The 15,171-nt window shown below is 57.2% G+C and overlaps 1 protein-coding gene across 2 annotated transcripts in view; it reads right to left on the bottom strand.

Moving 5' to 3' along the window:
* Positions 1-15,171, bottom strand: part of PIK3R5 (phosphoinositide-3-kinase regulatory subunit 5) — a 39,564-nt gene that overhangs the window by 2,995 nt on the left and 21,398 nt on the right. The window contains exons 2-18 of one of the 2 annotated variants that reach the window (XM_058852655.1): positions 14,874-14,983; positions 12,902-13,002; positions 12,565-12,633; positions 11,747-11,885; positions 9,509-9,578; positions 8,738-8,912; positions 8,093-8,246; positions 7,558-7,641; positions 6,254-6,986; positions 6,026-6,176; positions 5,798-5,923; positions 5,499-5,624; positions 4,682-4,775; positions 3,466-3,542; positions 2,856-2,949; positions 1,512-1,594; positions 1,218-1,330 (exon numbers count right to left, since the gene is read on the bottom strand). In XM_058852655.1, the coding sequence (XP_058708638.1) occupies positions 1,218-1,330; positions 1,512-1,594; positions 2,856-2,949; positions 3,466-3,542; positions 4,682-4,775; positions 5,499-5,624; positions 5,798-5,923; positions 6,026-6,176; positions 6,254-6,986; positions 7,558-7,641; positions 8,093-8,246; positions 8,738-8,912; positions 9,509-9,578; positions 11,747-11,885; positions 12,565-12,633; positions 12,902-13,002; positions 14,874-14,970 (2,486 nt within the window). In that variant the 5' untranslated portion in view covers positions 14,971-14,983. The remainder of the gene's footprint in view (positions 1-1,217; positions 1,331-1,511; positions 1,595-2,855; positions 2,950-3,465; positions 3,543-4,681; positions 4,776-5,498; positions 5,625-5,797; positions 5,924-6,025; positions 6,177-6,253; positions 6,987-7,557; positions 7,642-8,092; positions 8,247-8,737; positions 8,913-9,508; positions 9,579-11,746; positions 11,886-12,564; positions 12,634-12,901; positions 13,003-14,873; positions 14,984-15,171) is intronic. The other variant, XM_058852656.1, reaches the window with a different exon arrangement.

Here is a 15,171-nt window from a genome sequence, read left to right as displayed (position 1 = left end):
CCAGCTGGAATGGGAATGGGGCTGCAAACCCAGCTGGAATGGGAATGGGGCTGCAAACCCAGCTGGAATGGGAATGGGGAACAGGGCTGCAAACCCAGCTGGAATGGGAATAGGGCTGCAAACCCAGCTGGAATGGGAATAGGGCTGCAAACCCAGCTGGAATGGGAATGGGAATAGGAACAGGGCTGCAAACCCAGCTGGAATGGGAATGGGAATAGGGCTGCAAACCCAGCAGGAACGGGAATGGGGAACAGGGCTGCAAACCCAGCAGGAATGGGAATGGGGCTGCAAACCCAGCTGGAATGGGAATGGGGCTGCAAACCCAGCTGGAATGGGAATGGGGCTGGAAATCCAGTGGGAATCAGCCCAATCCTTAACAGGACTGGAGCCTGAGCACTGAGAGTTCAGGACTTTCAGCTGGCTTAGGCTGGGACCTCAAGCAGCATCACAGATCCAGGGCATTTGTAGAAATTCACTAGGGAAAATAAGAACCTCTGCATCCCCCAAGTTTGGAGAAAAGGGAAGGAGCTCCTTTAGCATTTCATGAACTCCACCAGCCCCCTGAGTTTCACAATTAATTAGTTAAATGCTTCTCTTTGGGGTTATTTAAGAAAAAAGATCCCATATATTTTTCTGCTGGAGGCAGCTTCACTTTGCAGAGTTCTGCTCAATCTGAGGGTGGAATTACAATGTTTGTACATTTTTAAAACCAATGGGTCAAAACCATGGATTGATTTCTTGTGCTCATGGAAACCCTGTCACCTGGGGAGCCAGGCTGGCGTCCTGGGGACAGCACTGATGGGTGAACAGCCCCATGAACACTTCCTGCTTTAGCCCAGAATCTCCCACGAGGATCACGAGTTCCCTTTGCAGTGGGGATGCCAAAGGAGGCATCCAAAGAAGGTTTAGAAGGTGAAGGGTCTCCTCACACACCCTGAGCTCTCCCAACACCTCCTTTATCTCCCATAACCTCTGGCTCATGACTGCTCCTGCTGGAAGAGGAGTCTTTGGGGTTGAAGAGTTGTCAGGGCACCACCCTTTAGACTGTGGAACTTCCTGAAGGTGAACTCCTGCTGGGATCTGAGCAGGAGCATCCATCCAAGCTGAGCACAGAGCTTGGGGCCCAGGTTCCTCACGAGGCCAGGACCACATTCCCACCCACAGCTCAGGGACAGGTGAGGATGCCCCATCCCAGGAGCTCTGGCTGCAGTTCCCACCTGGTCACACTCTGCAGGATCTTCTGCTCATCCTGGTCCAGGCACACGGCAAAGGAGGACTGGACCCCAATGATCTGGACCTTGTCCACTTTGATCTGGGACATGCTGATCTGCTGAGAGGAAAGGCTGCAGTGAGGGAGCTGCTGCCTCAGCACAATCTCTGGGCTGGGCAGGGGGGCCGGGGGCAGCAGCAGAGGGATCCCCCAGGAGCTGCTCTCTCACCCCCTGCTCCCCTCCCAGCTAGGCCAGGCCAACCCCATCTCCCAGATGTAAAAGCTCCAGAACTGGGGTTACCTGATTGAAACTTTTCTTGGATTTGGAATTCTGCCTCTTGACCACCTCAGTCATGGTTAAGTTGAGACATTCTGTCTTCGAGGCTGCAAGAGAAGGAAACTGCCGTGACCTGGGGCTCTGCTGGGAACCCAGGACCCTGCACCCCTCAAAGCATCCCAGAGCTGGAGCTGCAGCAGGAACCCACTGCTGGGGGAATGCAGTGCAGTCCCAGCTTTCCTCCCCTCCTGCTGAATGTCCTCTGTAATTCCAGCTGCTTTCCAAACAGCAGGAGAGAACATTTAACTGCCTTGGGCTGCAAACAGGAGAAAACCCTTTGCCCATCACCTCGAGGGAGGAAAGGCTGACTCTCCTGAGCCCAGCTGGAGATGCCTTCTCGTGCCTGGAATTACAGTGACATCCTGTGGTCAAACTGCTGAACGGGAAAACCACCGGAGCCAAGGGGATCAGATTCCTCTTGGAAGGACAGAGACTCACAGAGAGGTTTCTCCCCAGACAGGAGCTGAGGGCACCCCTGATGCAAGCCCTGGACCAGAGCAGGAACATCCAACTCAACATTTAGAAGGGAGTGAGAAACCCACTCCTGACGTTTTTCTCCCAGGATTGGCTGCATGGCTCCACAGATGGGGAGGGACAGTGTGGAGCTTGTCAGAGCTTGTGGAGATGTCTCCTGTTTGGTACAACAGGATTCCCCTGATTATCCTGCTGACAAACACCTGCCAGGCACCGGCCACACCAGGAAAAAGGACCTAAACCCCCTCAGCCTCCTCAGAAGCAGATATGTCTGATGGCCAAACCAGCAGCTCTTAAACAAGAACAAGCCAAATACACACACGGACCAAGAGCCTTGGAGCTTTTCAAAGGCTCAAAGCTTGATTAATTGGAAACTTGATTAGAAAAAAGGTTTCTGAGGCCGAGGCAGGTGGCAGGGAGCTGTGTCTGGGCTGCAGGAAGGGTGTGCTGAGACAGGCACACGAGGCAGGGCTGCTGTGTATGCAGGACCAGCACCTTGGTCCTGCTCCATTTCAGCATTTCACCTGTTGGTCTTCCTTGCTAAATAAGGGCTGTTCTGGAAAGCATCACTCTCCAGTGACCATCCTGGTGTTCAAGCCACCCCAGCCCCATCCCTAGTGAATGGTTTTCCAGCTGGAAGTTTTGGGACAGTGGGACATGTCCTTTGTCCTTGATGTGGTGCTGCAAATTGGCACCCAAGGACTACAGCACAGCTGAGGGAACATCAGGAGACTCCCACGTGTCTCCTGTGTTCTCACCTCCCTCATTTGCTCCAGCCAGGAGCCCCACAGCACTCCCTCACTGCCCCAGTGCCTCCCGGGACCCTGCACCCACCGAGCTCCTCGTGCTTCCTGCAGGCCTTGCTGAGGTTGACGGATGTGCAGACCTTCTCCACATCATTCCAGTGACTCCTGCCACTGGCAGCTGTCTGCAGGGACCAGCCAGAGCGCAGGGGAGAGAAACACACAACCATTCAGCTTGGAAAAGACCTTTAAGGTCAAGTCCAACCCTAAATCTAACCCTGCCAAGTCCTTAAGAAACAATCTTACATCTTTTAAGCACTCCCAGGGATGGTGACTCCACCACTGCCCTGGCAGCTGTGCCAGGGCTGGAAAACCCCTTCTATGAAGAAATATTCTCTCATGTCCAATCTAAACTTCCTCTGGCCCAGCCTGAGGCCGTTCCCTCTCCTCCTGTCCCTGTTCCCTGGGAGCAGAGCCCGACCCCACGGCTGTCCCCTCCTGGCAGGGACTTGTGCAGAGCCAGAAGGGTCCCCTGAGCCTCCTTTTCTCCAGGCTGAGCCCCTTTCCCAGCTCCCTCAGCCCCTCCTGGGGCTCCAACCCCTTCCCTTTTCCTGGACACACTCCAGTCCCTCAGTTCCTTGCCATGAGCATCCCAGAGCTGTCCCCAGCACTGGAGGTGCCCCAGAAGTGCCAGCACAGACCTTGCTGTATGCAATCTGTAGTGTCAGTGGGATTGCTTCCCTGTCTCCATCTATTCCCAGCCTTTTGCTGCCTGGACCTGCAGGAAACAAGGAGCAAATGTCACACAGGGGCTTTTTATCCCCAGCCTTCCCTGGCTGCTGATACAGCAGCACATCCAGGACCTGCAGAAGGGGAAAAGGGCTCGCTGAGCACAAAAAAAGAGAAAAGGTGGCTTAAAAGCTGCAGAAAGCAAAGAATCCAGAGAGGAATTACAAAACCACTCAGCGGAACTGAAAGTGGCTCTGGCTGAGCCAGTGCAGAGTGGAAACACAGAGCAATAAAAGCCACAGCCAGCTCCTGTTTGCTCAGGCAGATTACTGCCCACATTAAATTAGCCCTGAAACACTGGGCTTGACACTTTCTAACTCTGCTTTCTCCCCTGGATAATTTTTTGCAGCTGTGAAGAGGTGCCAGACAAGCCAAGACGAAAACATGGGATTCAGCACTGGCACTTTCACGGAGGGAAGAGCCTGCCCTGGGGGGAGCAGGGTGGGGACACCTCACAGGGGGGATTTTATGGGCTCTCCATCGAAGGACAAGTGGAGCTCACAGCAAAGGCGTTGGTTAAAGGCACGAACTGGATCAGGGGCAGGTACTGGGGACTGGCCATGAGGTGTCTGTGCGAGCTGCACTTCACCAGAGCAGCCCATCCTGGGCACCCGGAGGAACTGCAGCCAGATGTTTCTGCCGCTGCTTCTGCTCTCTGAATATCGCTAATGTCATCAATTCATAGCATAAAAGTGCAAAAAATTACACGTAGAAGGCTCCAAGCACACACACAAACCTGACTTTTCCCAGTAGAATAAGGAGATGAAAAGAGGGATTTTATCAATGACACTTTTGAACAAAGCACAAAGAGAAAGCTGTAAAAAGGAAAGATAAAGAGCTGCATTTGGCAGGTGCTGATGAGAGGAAGGAAATGGGCTTGGAGGTGTTTTACTGTAAATGCATTCCAGAGCTAAGAGCAGCACAAACAATCAAACATTGCCATGGTTTCCCTCCTGGAGAGAATACAAAACTGGAATGTTTCTCTCCCAAACCAGTGAAGAGCTGTCTGGATCCTCGCTCTGCCTGGCTCACACACCTCCTGCAGCCCAGGTTCCCCCAGTCCCCCTTCCCATCCCTCACAGCCCCCAGACCCCCAGGGCAGGTGGGGGTGCAGAAGCAGCTACAGACCTGAGGCCTTGATGGCCCTCGTGGCTGCCGAGTGCCCCAGCTCCAGCGAGTGGATGAAGACCTCGGTCCTCTTCTCCCCCCCAATGAAGGTGAGCTGCCAGGGGGACAAGAGGGGACAGGTGGGGGTCAGAGGACCAGCCAGGCCAGGCAGCCTTCACCCCTCTCAGTCCTTAGGAAATGGGTCTGTCTGGGAAAATCCTTCCACATTTTCAAAGCACCTTTCAGCAGCTGCTTGGGGTGGCACCTGCCTTTAGCTGGACTTCAGACTGTTTGGACAGATTCCCAAAACAACCCAAACCTCTTTTTTTCACCTAAAACTCCACAGACCACTGGGAAAAAACCCACAGTGAGCCAATAGCAGGATCTGGGAATTGCTTTGGAAGCACAAATCCTGTGAGCTCTGTTCACCAAGCCCTGCAGCAGGTGGTCCCCAGCCACAGCCCCAAATTCAATCCTCCCCTGCACACCTGCCCCAGGCACACAGTGGGGTGTGGAAAACTCGCCTCATGGAGGGGCTTGGTTTGGAAAGCAGAGCTCTGGAGAGATTCCAGCAGTGTGGAAAACCTGGCAGCACTGTCAGGTACTGCTTTGTGCATGGGGAACAGTGCTAGAGTGGAAAACTGCTAGTGGGACTTCATGGTCCGGGCAGGAGCTGCTCTCAGTCCCTGAGCCAGGAGCACCAGCCAGGGCACCACAGACACCCCAGGGATGAAGGGGACTGAGCTCTGCCGCAGCAGAACTTGTGCCACACCCCTGTACCCCACAGGCAGAGCCACCCCTCCTTTCCCTCACCAGGCTGGGCTGAGCCCTTGCCCACCTCGGTCTGGTAGAGCTGCAGCAGCACGGGGCGTGTGGCGAAGCGGCAGTAGTAGAGGATCATGTCTGCCAAGATGGGCAGCTGCTCCTGGGAGTCCTCCTGGGGCTCAGCCTCAGGCTTGGCACACTGGGGTGGCAGAATGAGTCAGAAACGTGATGGGGTAGGTGGTACCTCCAGCCACAGCTGCCCACCCCACGGGATGGGAACCAGGAGTCCCATCTCCATCCTGCACCCACGTGGCATGGCAGAAGGTTCTCCCAACAGCTGCTCAGTTCCCCGAGGAAGGGGCACACACGCACCTGGCACAGGACGTCCATGGGCAGGTTCATCAGCCCCAGGACGTTGCGCTCATACCAGGGGTCCAGCAGGCCGATGTAGTGCGAGATGTCGTTGGTGCTGCCCTCCATCCCAGCCAGGGAGGGGTCCTGAAACCGGACACCGTGGTCACCCCGAGGGTCCCCTCGGCCAAGAACAGCAGCCCCAGGCCAAGCAGAGCCCTGGTGGCACCGCGGGGAGGGGACACCCACCAGTGCCCGGGGCAGGGGGTCCCCCAGGGCCAGCGAGGGGTGATGATGCATCTGCGGGGTGGATGGAGCCGCACAGCTCCTCTTCACGGGGATGTAGAAAAACAGCAGCCTGAAGTACCGTGTCAGCGAGGGGCAGGAGCTCTCCTTGAGCCTGGGGAGGCAGAGAGGTGGCTGAGCAGGGTGTCCGGGCAGGGCGAGGCACCGGCGGCCGCCCCCAGCCCGGCTCACCTGAGGTCGCGGTAGGCGCGGGCCACCTTGCCCGAGATGCGGTCCGAGCCGAACACCACCACGCGCAGCGTGCCCGCCTTGGCCTCCTCATCACAGCTGAGGAAGGGGCGGCGGGGGAGCCCAAGGGGCCGAGAGGCGAGCGCGGCGGGCCCGCACCAGCCCGGGCCGTGCTGCGGCAGCGAGAGCGCGCGGCGCGAGCGCGCAGGGACGCGCGGCCTGGCCGGGGACGCGCACAGGCTCTCGGCGCGCCGCAGCGACAGCGAGCACGGCCCCGGGCACGGCTCCCGGCGCTGCACCAGCTGCTGGCTCTTGCTCTTGAACAGCTTGTAGAGCCTGTTGGTCAGTGACTGCCGCTGCCTGGGGAGCGGCCTGTCCGTCCTGGCCACCGTGTCCAGAGAGCTCTCGTCACTGTCCTCGGCGTAGCCGCTGTCCATGCAGTCCTTCAGGCTGGACACAAATGACTTCAGGGACTTCCTGGAGACCACCGTCAGCTCCGAGATGGACTCCCTGGAGGAGGCGAAGAGGGACACCTGCGATGGCTTGGAGCTCTCCTCGGACAGCACGGAGTACACGGAGTCACTGGAGATGGCACAGAGCGGGGACAGCAGCGAGTCCTGCTCGGGGGAGCCGCCGTCAGTCTCCACATCCTCCTCATCTTCATCCTCCTCCTCATTCTCTGAGGCCAGGGGCTCAGCGATGCTGCACTCCTTGCTGAGGACATCGTTGAGGATGTCTGAAAACAAGCAGAGGGAGAAGGTGTCTGCCACAGGCTCCAGTAGAGCCACTGCAAACATGGTGACCCCAGACACCACTGCCACTCATGGCCAAGGCTCTCCTCCACCCTGGTGTCAAGCAAGGAGCTGGAAACATCCTCCTCAATGTTTTTGGATTTCCACAAAAGCCTTCATTACAATGCCAAGGAAATTGTGTTTCTCTGCTCAAGGTTCTCAAAAGCCAAACTCCAGCTGGGCTTTTGCTTCCTTCCCCCCCAGCTTTCACCACATCCTCACGTCTGCTCCAGGTTTAACCAGAGGGCAGGAGCAAAGCCAAGCCTCTGGCTGATCAAACCCCATTGTGACCCACCCTGGCTCCCTGTCAGGGCTGGCCTTCAGCACAAAGCCTGGGCCAGAGCTCTGCTCCCGCTCGCTGGGGCCAGCAGGGAAGGAACACGGAGCCTTCCCAAGAACACACGAGGTCCTTCCAGGAATAGGGAAGCTGGAGGCACCAGCTCAGCACAAGGGGATCCTTTTACTTGTCCAAAGCTGTTGGGCCTGGCTGAGAGCTCAGCAAAGGCTCCGACTCACCAAAGGTGTCCTGGTCCCAGCTGTAGGTGTAGCAGCGAGCAGGGGGGACAGGGATGGGCTGCAGCTTGCGGGGCTGGGCCTCGCCTGGGGAGAGAGGAGGGACAGCAGCTGGTTTGCATGGTCCCTCTGTGCCACTCCTGCCAGCTCTCCTGGCCTGGGAGGTGCCACCCACCCCCTGCACGTTCTGGGCAGCCCAGGCCTGATGCTGCAGTCCTTAGCTCCGGGCAGTCCTGTGCAACTGGGACAAGGGGACACTTCACACCTGCACAGCCGCCAGGTGTCACAGCTACCGTGGGTTTCTGACTTAATCTTTCATCTCACCCTTAAATTGTTTGGAGGCTGGACAACTCCTGTTGTGGCTGTTTAATGAAACCATCTGTGGCTCATGGTGTGGTTATTAAACAGGACCTGGGTTGGTGCTTTTTTAGCGCAGTCCTTGCACTCGGCTGAGACTCCGCAAAACCGCTCCCTGCTGCTGCTGCAGGGGCTGTGCCGGCAGAAAACCCCAGGGAAGAGAGGGATGGGGGATGCTCACCTGCAATGGCAGGAAGGGAGGCAGCCCTGGCGATGTCACGCAGCATGGCCTGGAGCCGCTCCCGGGCCAGCGCAGGGTCACTGCTGGCGGCCGCCGCCTCCTGTGCATCGGCAGCACTGGCGTAGAGCTCCGAGAGCTCCTCCAGGGGCTTGGACTGTGGAGCAGAGCCAGGGGAGACGTTCAGGGGGTCCCTCCACTGAGGTAACACACGGGCAGCATCACTAACAGGGTAACCCTCTCCCCTCCACTGCCCCCACCGCCCTCAAGTCCTCCCCAAACTTTTCCAATTAAAATAAAAATTACTTTGAAAACACCCCAGGCATTTCCTTCATTATTTTTTTGCCTCTCCCCCAAGTGTTTGTCTGGTCAAACAAACATTTGCTGATTTTCCGATCTGAGGGCACTTCCTCTCTCCACTTTGGGATGGGAAAGGAACAACAGGGTAAAAGGGGAGTGAGCCCTCTGCGCACACTTCACAAAACACTTCAGACCTCAGGTCTAACCTGAGAAGGGAAAAATGTGCATTTTTCCTCCAAGAAGCATCACCAAAACTCTTTGCCAAGCCAGTCCCATGTTGGGTAGGAAATCCAGCAGCCAAGTGCACTGCTTCCACAGCACCCCGGGGCGGGTGCTGCCCCAGCCCACCTTGAGCAGGTGCTGCAGCCTGTCCAGGTCACAGCAGGTGCCGAAGTTGGCCTGGTAGAGGTGCTGGAGGAGCAGCACCAGCGTGGAGTGCTGGGGGGGCTCACTGGAGCTCAGCTTCTCAGCGATGGACAGGAACTCGCTCTGGACCTCTGAGCGATTCAGCAGCAGCACCGTCCTGGGGACAGGGACACCAGTCAGGCCAGGACACTGAACCCAACCAGAGCTTCAGCCCAGCAGCCACTTGGCCTCACAGCACATGAGTGAACTCGAAACATTTCCCTCCTGAAGGTGCAGCTCTGAGGAGAGACTCTGAGGAGGGCATGGGTCTGTGTCCCAGCCTCGTTTCCCTATTTACAAATGAGGATTGGCAGGGAAAGGTTCAGCCATGGAATAAGGTGCAAAGTCTGACTGCTCAGAGCTGCAGGGCTTTCACTCCTTGCTGCACTGGGGCTGGAATGGATTCGCTCCTGGCTCCCAAAATCATGGATCACAGCATTTCCCAGCTGCTCTCCAGTATCTGCTGAGATCAGCAGCACCTTGGGGAGGAGACTTTGCCTTCCCCAATATCTGCAGCCCTGCAGGGTCACTGGCATGGGGAGCCCAAAGACCCTGTCCCAAGGCTCTGGAAATGCCCCAGCCATTCTCATCACCCTTCCCACAGCTCAGCCCGGCTTCCCAGCCCTCCTCCCTGGCCCCTGGGAGATGCTGCAGCAGTGCCAAGCCATGGGGATGCCCCAGGGAGCCCCCAGCAGTGCCCATGGCCACACTTACACTGTGGAGCTCTGGTAGTTCTTAACAGGCAGCCCCTGCTCCGTCCTCACCAGCCTCTGGAACGTGATCCCTGGGGGAGAGCAGGGCTGTGAGGCACAGAACACCTGTGGGCTGCTCTGCCCAGCAGCACCGAGCTGGCTCTGCCCCCCAGGGCAGCACTGAGCTGGCAGAGCCCTGCCTGGAGCAGGAATGGCAGCATGAAGAGTCCTCTGGGACAAGGCACAGCCACTGTGAGGGGCCAGGCCAGGAGCAAGAGAACTCGGGATGTGAAGGGTGAAAACCCAGAGTGATGGGAAATCACCCACAGGATGGGATGGGAGAACTGCTCCAGCCCCAGTCCCTGCTGCCCCACTGCTGGTATGGGATGGGAATTCCATGGATGACATTTAGCAGCTGCTCCCCCTCACTTTAGCCCCCCGGCCACACAGAGCCAGCAAGTCAGCACCACCTCCTCTCCTGCAGGGATGGAGCCCGGACTGATGCAGCAGGAGAGGAGGTGGTGTGGGCAGCCACAGCCTGGGTGCCCTCCTGGGACTGTCCCCAGGACACTGGGTGACCTCCCATGGATGTGTGCTGGGTGCCAACAGCAGGGCCCTATCACCCCAGAGAGCAGCACAGTGGCACAGCTTGGGAAAGCTTTATGGCATCAGCATGATCCAGCCCTTATCCATGCAGGGAGCCAAATCCCACCTAGCTCAGCACCCACGGGGGGCCCACCCTGATCCACAGCACTGACCCCTCCTGCAGGAGTGCCCCCGGGTGCAGATCAAAGCTGTTGCACTGCTGGCAAATATTGACAGCAGCTCATTCTCTGTTAATCTTTACCCTCATCTCAGTACAAAGCTTGGGCCTCAGCCCCCCAGCAGGTCAGGGGGCCATGAAGCAAACCTAGAGCAGCCTGCAAGGTCCTGGCAGCTGAGCAGCAGGGGACAGCCTCACTGCTTCTGGAGAGGGATTCCCAAAGGCAACAGCCAGCACCTCCCACACAGCACCTCTGGGAGGAAATCCACTCTGCTGTGGGAGGGCAAAGCTTTTGGGCCAAAGCCCCCCTCCCACAGCCTGGGGCACTGGGGATGGCGCAAGAATGGGATGCAGCAACCCCCACCCAGCACCAGAGCTTTCCAGAGGTGTGTGAGGCACAGCCCCGAGCAGAGGCACAGCAGGAAATGACCAGGAGGGAGTCCCACGAGTGTCCTCAGGGCCCTGTGGCCCTGCAGCTCTGAGGTGAGGCTGGATACAGCCAGACCCTGCCTGGTGACCATGGCCATTTGTGTTGGGGGTAAAGCAGCCAGTCCAGAGCTTCCACTGCATAGGTTGGGATTTTTCCATCATTTTCTTCCTTTGAAAACACCTTTCATCTCATCCCCAGGTTCCCATCTCATGGGAATTGCTGCCCTGACAGAGAGCCTGCATTTCACATCCCCCAGGGCTCTCCAAAGCACCTTCCCTGTTTGAGGGGGAGGGGAACACCCCCAGCCACAGCCACATCCCCCTCCCAGGCCTCCCAAACCCTGCCCAGGATTAAACACGGGTTGCAATGTGCTCTGTGTGATAACAGCTCTTCAAAAGCCCCCAAAAGGCAGGGAGATTAGGAAAAAAGGCTTTGAGAAATAATTGGAAGAGCTGCTCCATTGGGAACCACAGGACATCCACAAGGAGTCCTTAATTAAGAGGAGCACTGGTGCTGCCCATGCATGTGCCCAGAGCTGGGTCACAAGGAGTGTCTGGGCTGGAAAGAACAATCCAGGGAATCCCTCAGCCCTATGGAAATCTCCATGGAAGAGCAGGTTTGGAAGCTCCAGCCACCCTGATGCCCATGAACGGCCCCACTGTTGTCCCCCCACTGAGCACCTCACACAAAGGCAGGCCGGGGGGAGCAGCCAGCACGTGATCTGCTGGGGAAAAGACCCTCCAGACTGAAAGCTAGACAGGAAATCGCTACCCATGTGGCTAATTGCCTCAGATCCACAGCTGGGAGACCCTGGGATGCTCCTTGCACACAAGGGACCCACCAAAAACACCATGCTACCTTGCTCCTCCAGAGGATTCTGGACCACCCGGGAATACCATCCTAGGGAGGAAGGAGGGCAGGGTCCTGGCCCCTGGGAAAGCTGAGGTTTGGGATGGGCACTGCACTCCCAGGAGTCAGGAACCAAGCATGAATGAGACAGGAGCAGCAGAGGGACAAACTCCAGGGCTGGTCTGGGTTTGGCACCAGGGCAGGGTAGGAGCACTCACCTGGCGCCTTGAGCTCATTGCTGATGAAGGTGAGCAGCTCCCGGAAGGTGTCACAGTAGGGCACGGGCCATGTCAGGAAGCTGTGGTAGACACTGGCAGCTTTCAGGAGCAGGTCAGAGCCAGGTGGGAAGTGAGGAGCCTGTGGGAACAGGGACAGGAGGTTCGAGAAGAGCAAAGACCCCAAGGGCTGTGTGAGAACTCCAGAGTTTAGGCTGGAAGTGAGAGAAGCAAAGCAGAGGTTCCCCCTGCACCACCCAATCTCCTCCCAAGGAAGGGCCACAGGATCCCCCCTGGGCACAGCTCCAAGAAGCTCCTTCCCAACCTCCCCAAGCAGGGCTCACATGCCCAAGCCTAAATATAAATTCCTTTTTAAGCCCCACAAGCCGTACAGATGAATTCCATACAGACTGTGCTTGTGCAGGATCTGGCAGCAATGATTTCCTCAGGATAACGATGCATTGTGCTGGGAATAATAATAATAAAAAAGTATTTCCTGAGAAGGCTCAAGGCTCTGCTCCTTTTCATTCACGTTGCCTGTGTATTTTGCCCAGTTATAAAGGGTAAAGAAAAAAATTCCCCTTTATTGTCCATCTCTCTTTCTGATTAGTCCAGCCTTAAAACAACAGCTTCAAGACCCCTGAAGCTCATTTTTTTTTGTCTCCTAGCTTGTGCAATGGATGCTTGATCCCTCTAGATTCATACAGAATCTTTATTTTTTGCATGCACTGATGAAAGCAGGCTGGGCTGTTCCAGCCAAAGCCACCCTGATTTTGGTGCCTGCCCCGGGCTGGGATGGCTGCAGCAGCCTCAGCACTTACATAGAGCACGGCTGAGTAGAAGAGCAGAGCCAGGGGTGTCACAAGGTCGTAGTCACACCTCTCCTGCACCTGTGGGAACAGCCCGAGGGCATGGGGATGAGCTGCTGGCCAGGAGCAGTGCCCAAAACATCCCTGGAGACTGCAGCCCCCAGCTCCCACCACACCCAGGAGATTCCCTCATCTCTGTGGGAAAACCAGCCCCAAAGCCCCACCCAACCCCCGGCACGATCTCATGACCCCAAATCCCCCACCCAGCTTTGCCAAAGCCCATCCTGAGCAAGCCACGGATCTGCCGATACCTCGGAGCCTGCAGCTCCCACTGGCAGCCCCCCCTCACCTCTTTGGTCTTGCCCAGGATCTTCTCCACCAGGATGAGGTAGTTGCTGGCATCCCGGCTCACCAGCTCCTGCAGGCTCCAGCAGTTCAGGCACAGCCCGGCTGGGGAGACACAGAGCCGCGGTCACTCCTGGCCCCACTGTCACTCCCTGAGCCGCGGTCACTCCTGGCCCCACTGTCACTCCCTGAGCCGCGGTCACTCCCTGAGCCGCGGTCACTCCTGGCCCCACTGTCACTCCCTGAGCCGCGGTCACTCCCTGAGCCGCGGTCACTCCTGGCCCCACTGTCACTCCCTGAGCCGCGGTCACTCCCAGGGCCGCGGTCACTCCCAGGGCCGCGGTCACTGCCGGCCCCACTGTCCTGGACACCACAGTGATAATGAAACTCTCGTTTGTAACTTGGGGCAGGGTGTGACATCCCTGGAAAGGCAGGAGGGGACAGCTCTGGGCTCTGCTTTCCTGGAATCTTTCCTGCCACCACAGTGACCAAACGCTTCCCACTCCTGCATGGGGTGGGATGGGGGCTGCAGCCCCTCGGGGGGGGCACTGGGGGGTCCTGGGGGTCCCCAGCAGCAGCACCGAGGCTGGGGCACAGCAAAGCCACCAACACCCACCCAGGGCATGCTGCAGATTCCTGGCAGAGCACAAATCTTTGGGATGAGATTTTTGAGGTGCAAAACGCCCAAAATTCTCCCAGGAAAGTCAGGTCCTTCTGCCAAGGCCCATGAGAGCCACAGGAAGGGGCCTGGGAGCCAGGGGAAATCACTGGGATGGGACTGACAGGGACTCGGCACAGCTGTCCCCAGCACAGCCCCCAGCCCCGAGCACCTCAATCTTTGCTAATGAGCTGCAGAAGGGATGGATTCGTTGTGTAAAGGCTTCACCAACACAAAGAGCAGCGCCGAGGGGCTGTGAGTGACACGGGGACTGATTGATGGTAATTACAGGAGAGAACTGATTGATGGTAATTACAGGAGAGGTGAGTTCTGGGCACACAATGACCTGCTTGGCCACAGGGGCTCCTCTGGCCACGAGCTGTCATCGTGCCAAGCACGAGGTCACACTTCCAGGAACCAGGAATGTGGGTCACACTTCAGGTCCTGCTTCCCAGAGCAGAGGAAAAGGACACGGGAATCTGGGGCAGAACTGCCCCAACCAAGCCCCCAGATGATGCTACAGCATGGAAGCGGCATTGCTGCAGCAGCTGGGAGGGGATGGCAAAGGGATTCCTCTGGGATCTGGCAGCAGGTAGGATCCTGTCTGCATCTCTTCGTTGATCTTGTAGGGAAAAAGAAAAGCAGAAAGGGTTGAAAGAACTGCACAGACCAAAAGGAATCGGAATCTGAGAGCCCCCAGATTCTTTCATCCACAAGAGGGTTTTGCAGTGATTTAATCACAGCTCACAGACACAGCTACGAGGCAGAAAGATCAGAATGACATTCAGAAATTATTTCTGCTCACTGCTGCTCTGCCCTCACCACGTCAGCCCCAATCCCTTCACAGCCCCCTGAGCAAGGCTCCGCTCTTTGTGGCCTCCACAGTACCTGAGCCAGGGTTAAACTGATAACAACACCTCTGTGCTGTGTGTGACAGGGCAGCAGAGATCACAGCCCTGCCCTGGGGGCCGCAAGCATCACAAAGAGCTGGCTGATCACACAAAGGAGCCTTTCCTCATGCTCAACAAAGCCTTCTCCTCTCCCCAGCTTCCTCAGGGACAGCTGCAACACGCACGGCTGCCCTACTGAGTCCTTACAAGGCTCAGACCTGACATGACCTGTTCAGGGTCCTGGAACAGATTCCTATTCCAGCAAAATGTCCAGGAGGAATGAGCAGGTTGGATGCTACCTCTGACTCTGACCACTGGAAGGGAAAAGGCCTCCAGCAGCACCAGCAGCTCCCCCTAGCCCAGAGAGGGTGCTGGGTGAGATGCAGGCCCAGGTGGATCACAAAGAGAAGTCCATGTTGGTCACCTACCAGCCCATCTGCTGGACACAGCGTCCCTGCTAAGGCCGTGGAGACACCTTTCCAGAGCGTGGTAGATCCTGTCCTCTGTGCACGTGGTGTGCTGCATTTTAATTCATCTCCTGCATCAAAGGGGAAAGAAGGAGGAGAGTTAATAAAGGACTGCCCTTGATGGCTCCAGGGTTCACTGGCAATGGTCACAAGCCCACCTCAAGTGGCCACGGAAGGCTGCAGAACCATCCCCTTGCTGCCACACAAACAGGAAGGAAAGCTCCATGTGCCTTTGTGGCAATGGTAGAAAACTCCAAGG

This window comes from Poecile atricapillus, chromosome 17, assembly GCF_030490865.1.
Source record: "Poecile atricapillus isolate bPoeAtr1 chromosome 17, bPoeAtr1.hap1, whole genome shotgun sequence".
NCBI classification, from domain to species: Eukaryota; Metazoa; Chordata; class Aves; order Passeriformes; family Paridae; genus Poecile; species Poecile atricapillus.
The sequence above is the reverse complement of the archived record's forward strand: the minus strand, read 5'-3'. Positions and strand labels throughout refer to the sequence as shown.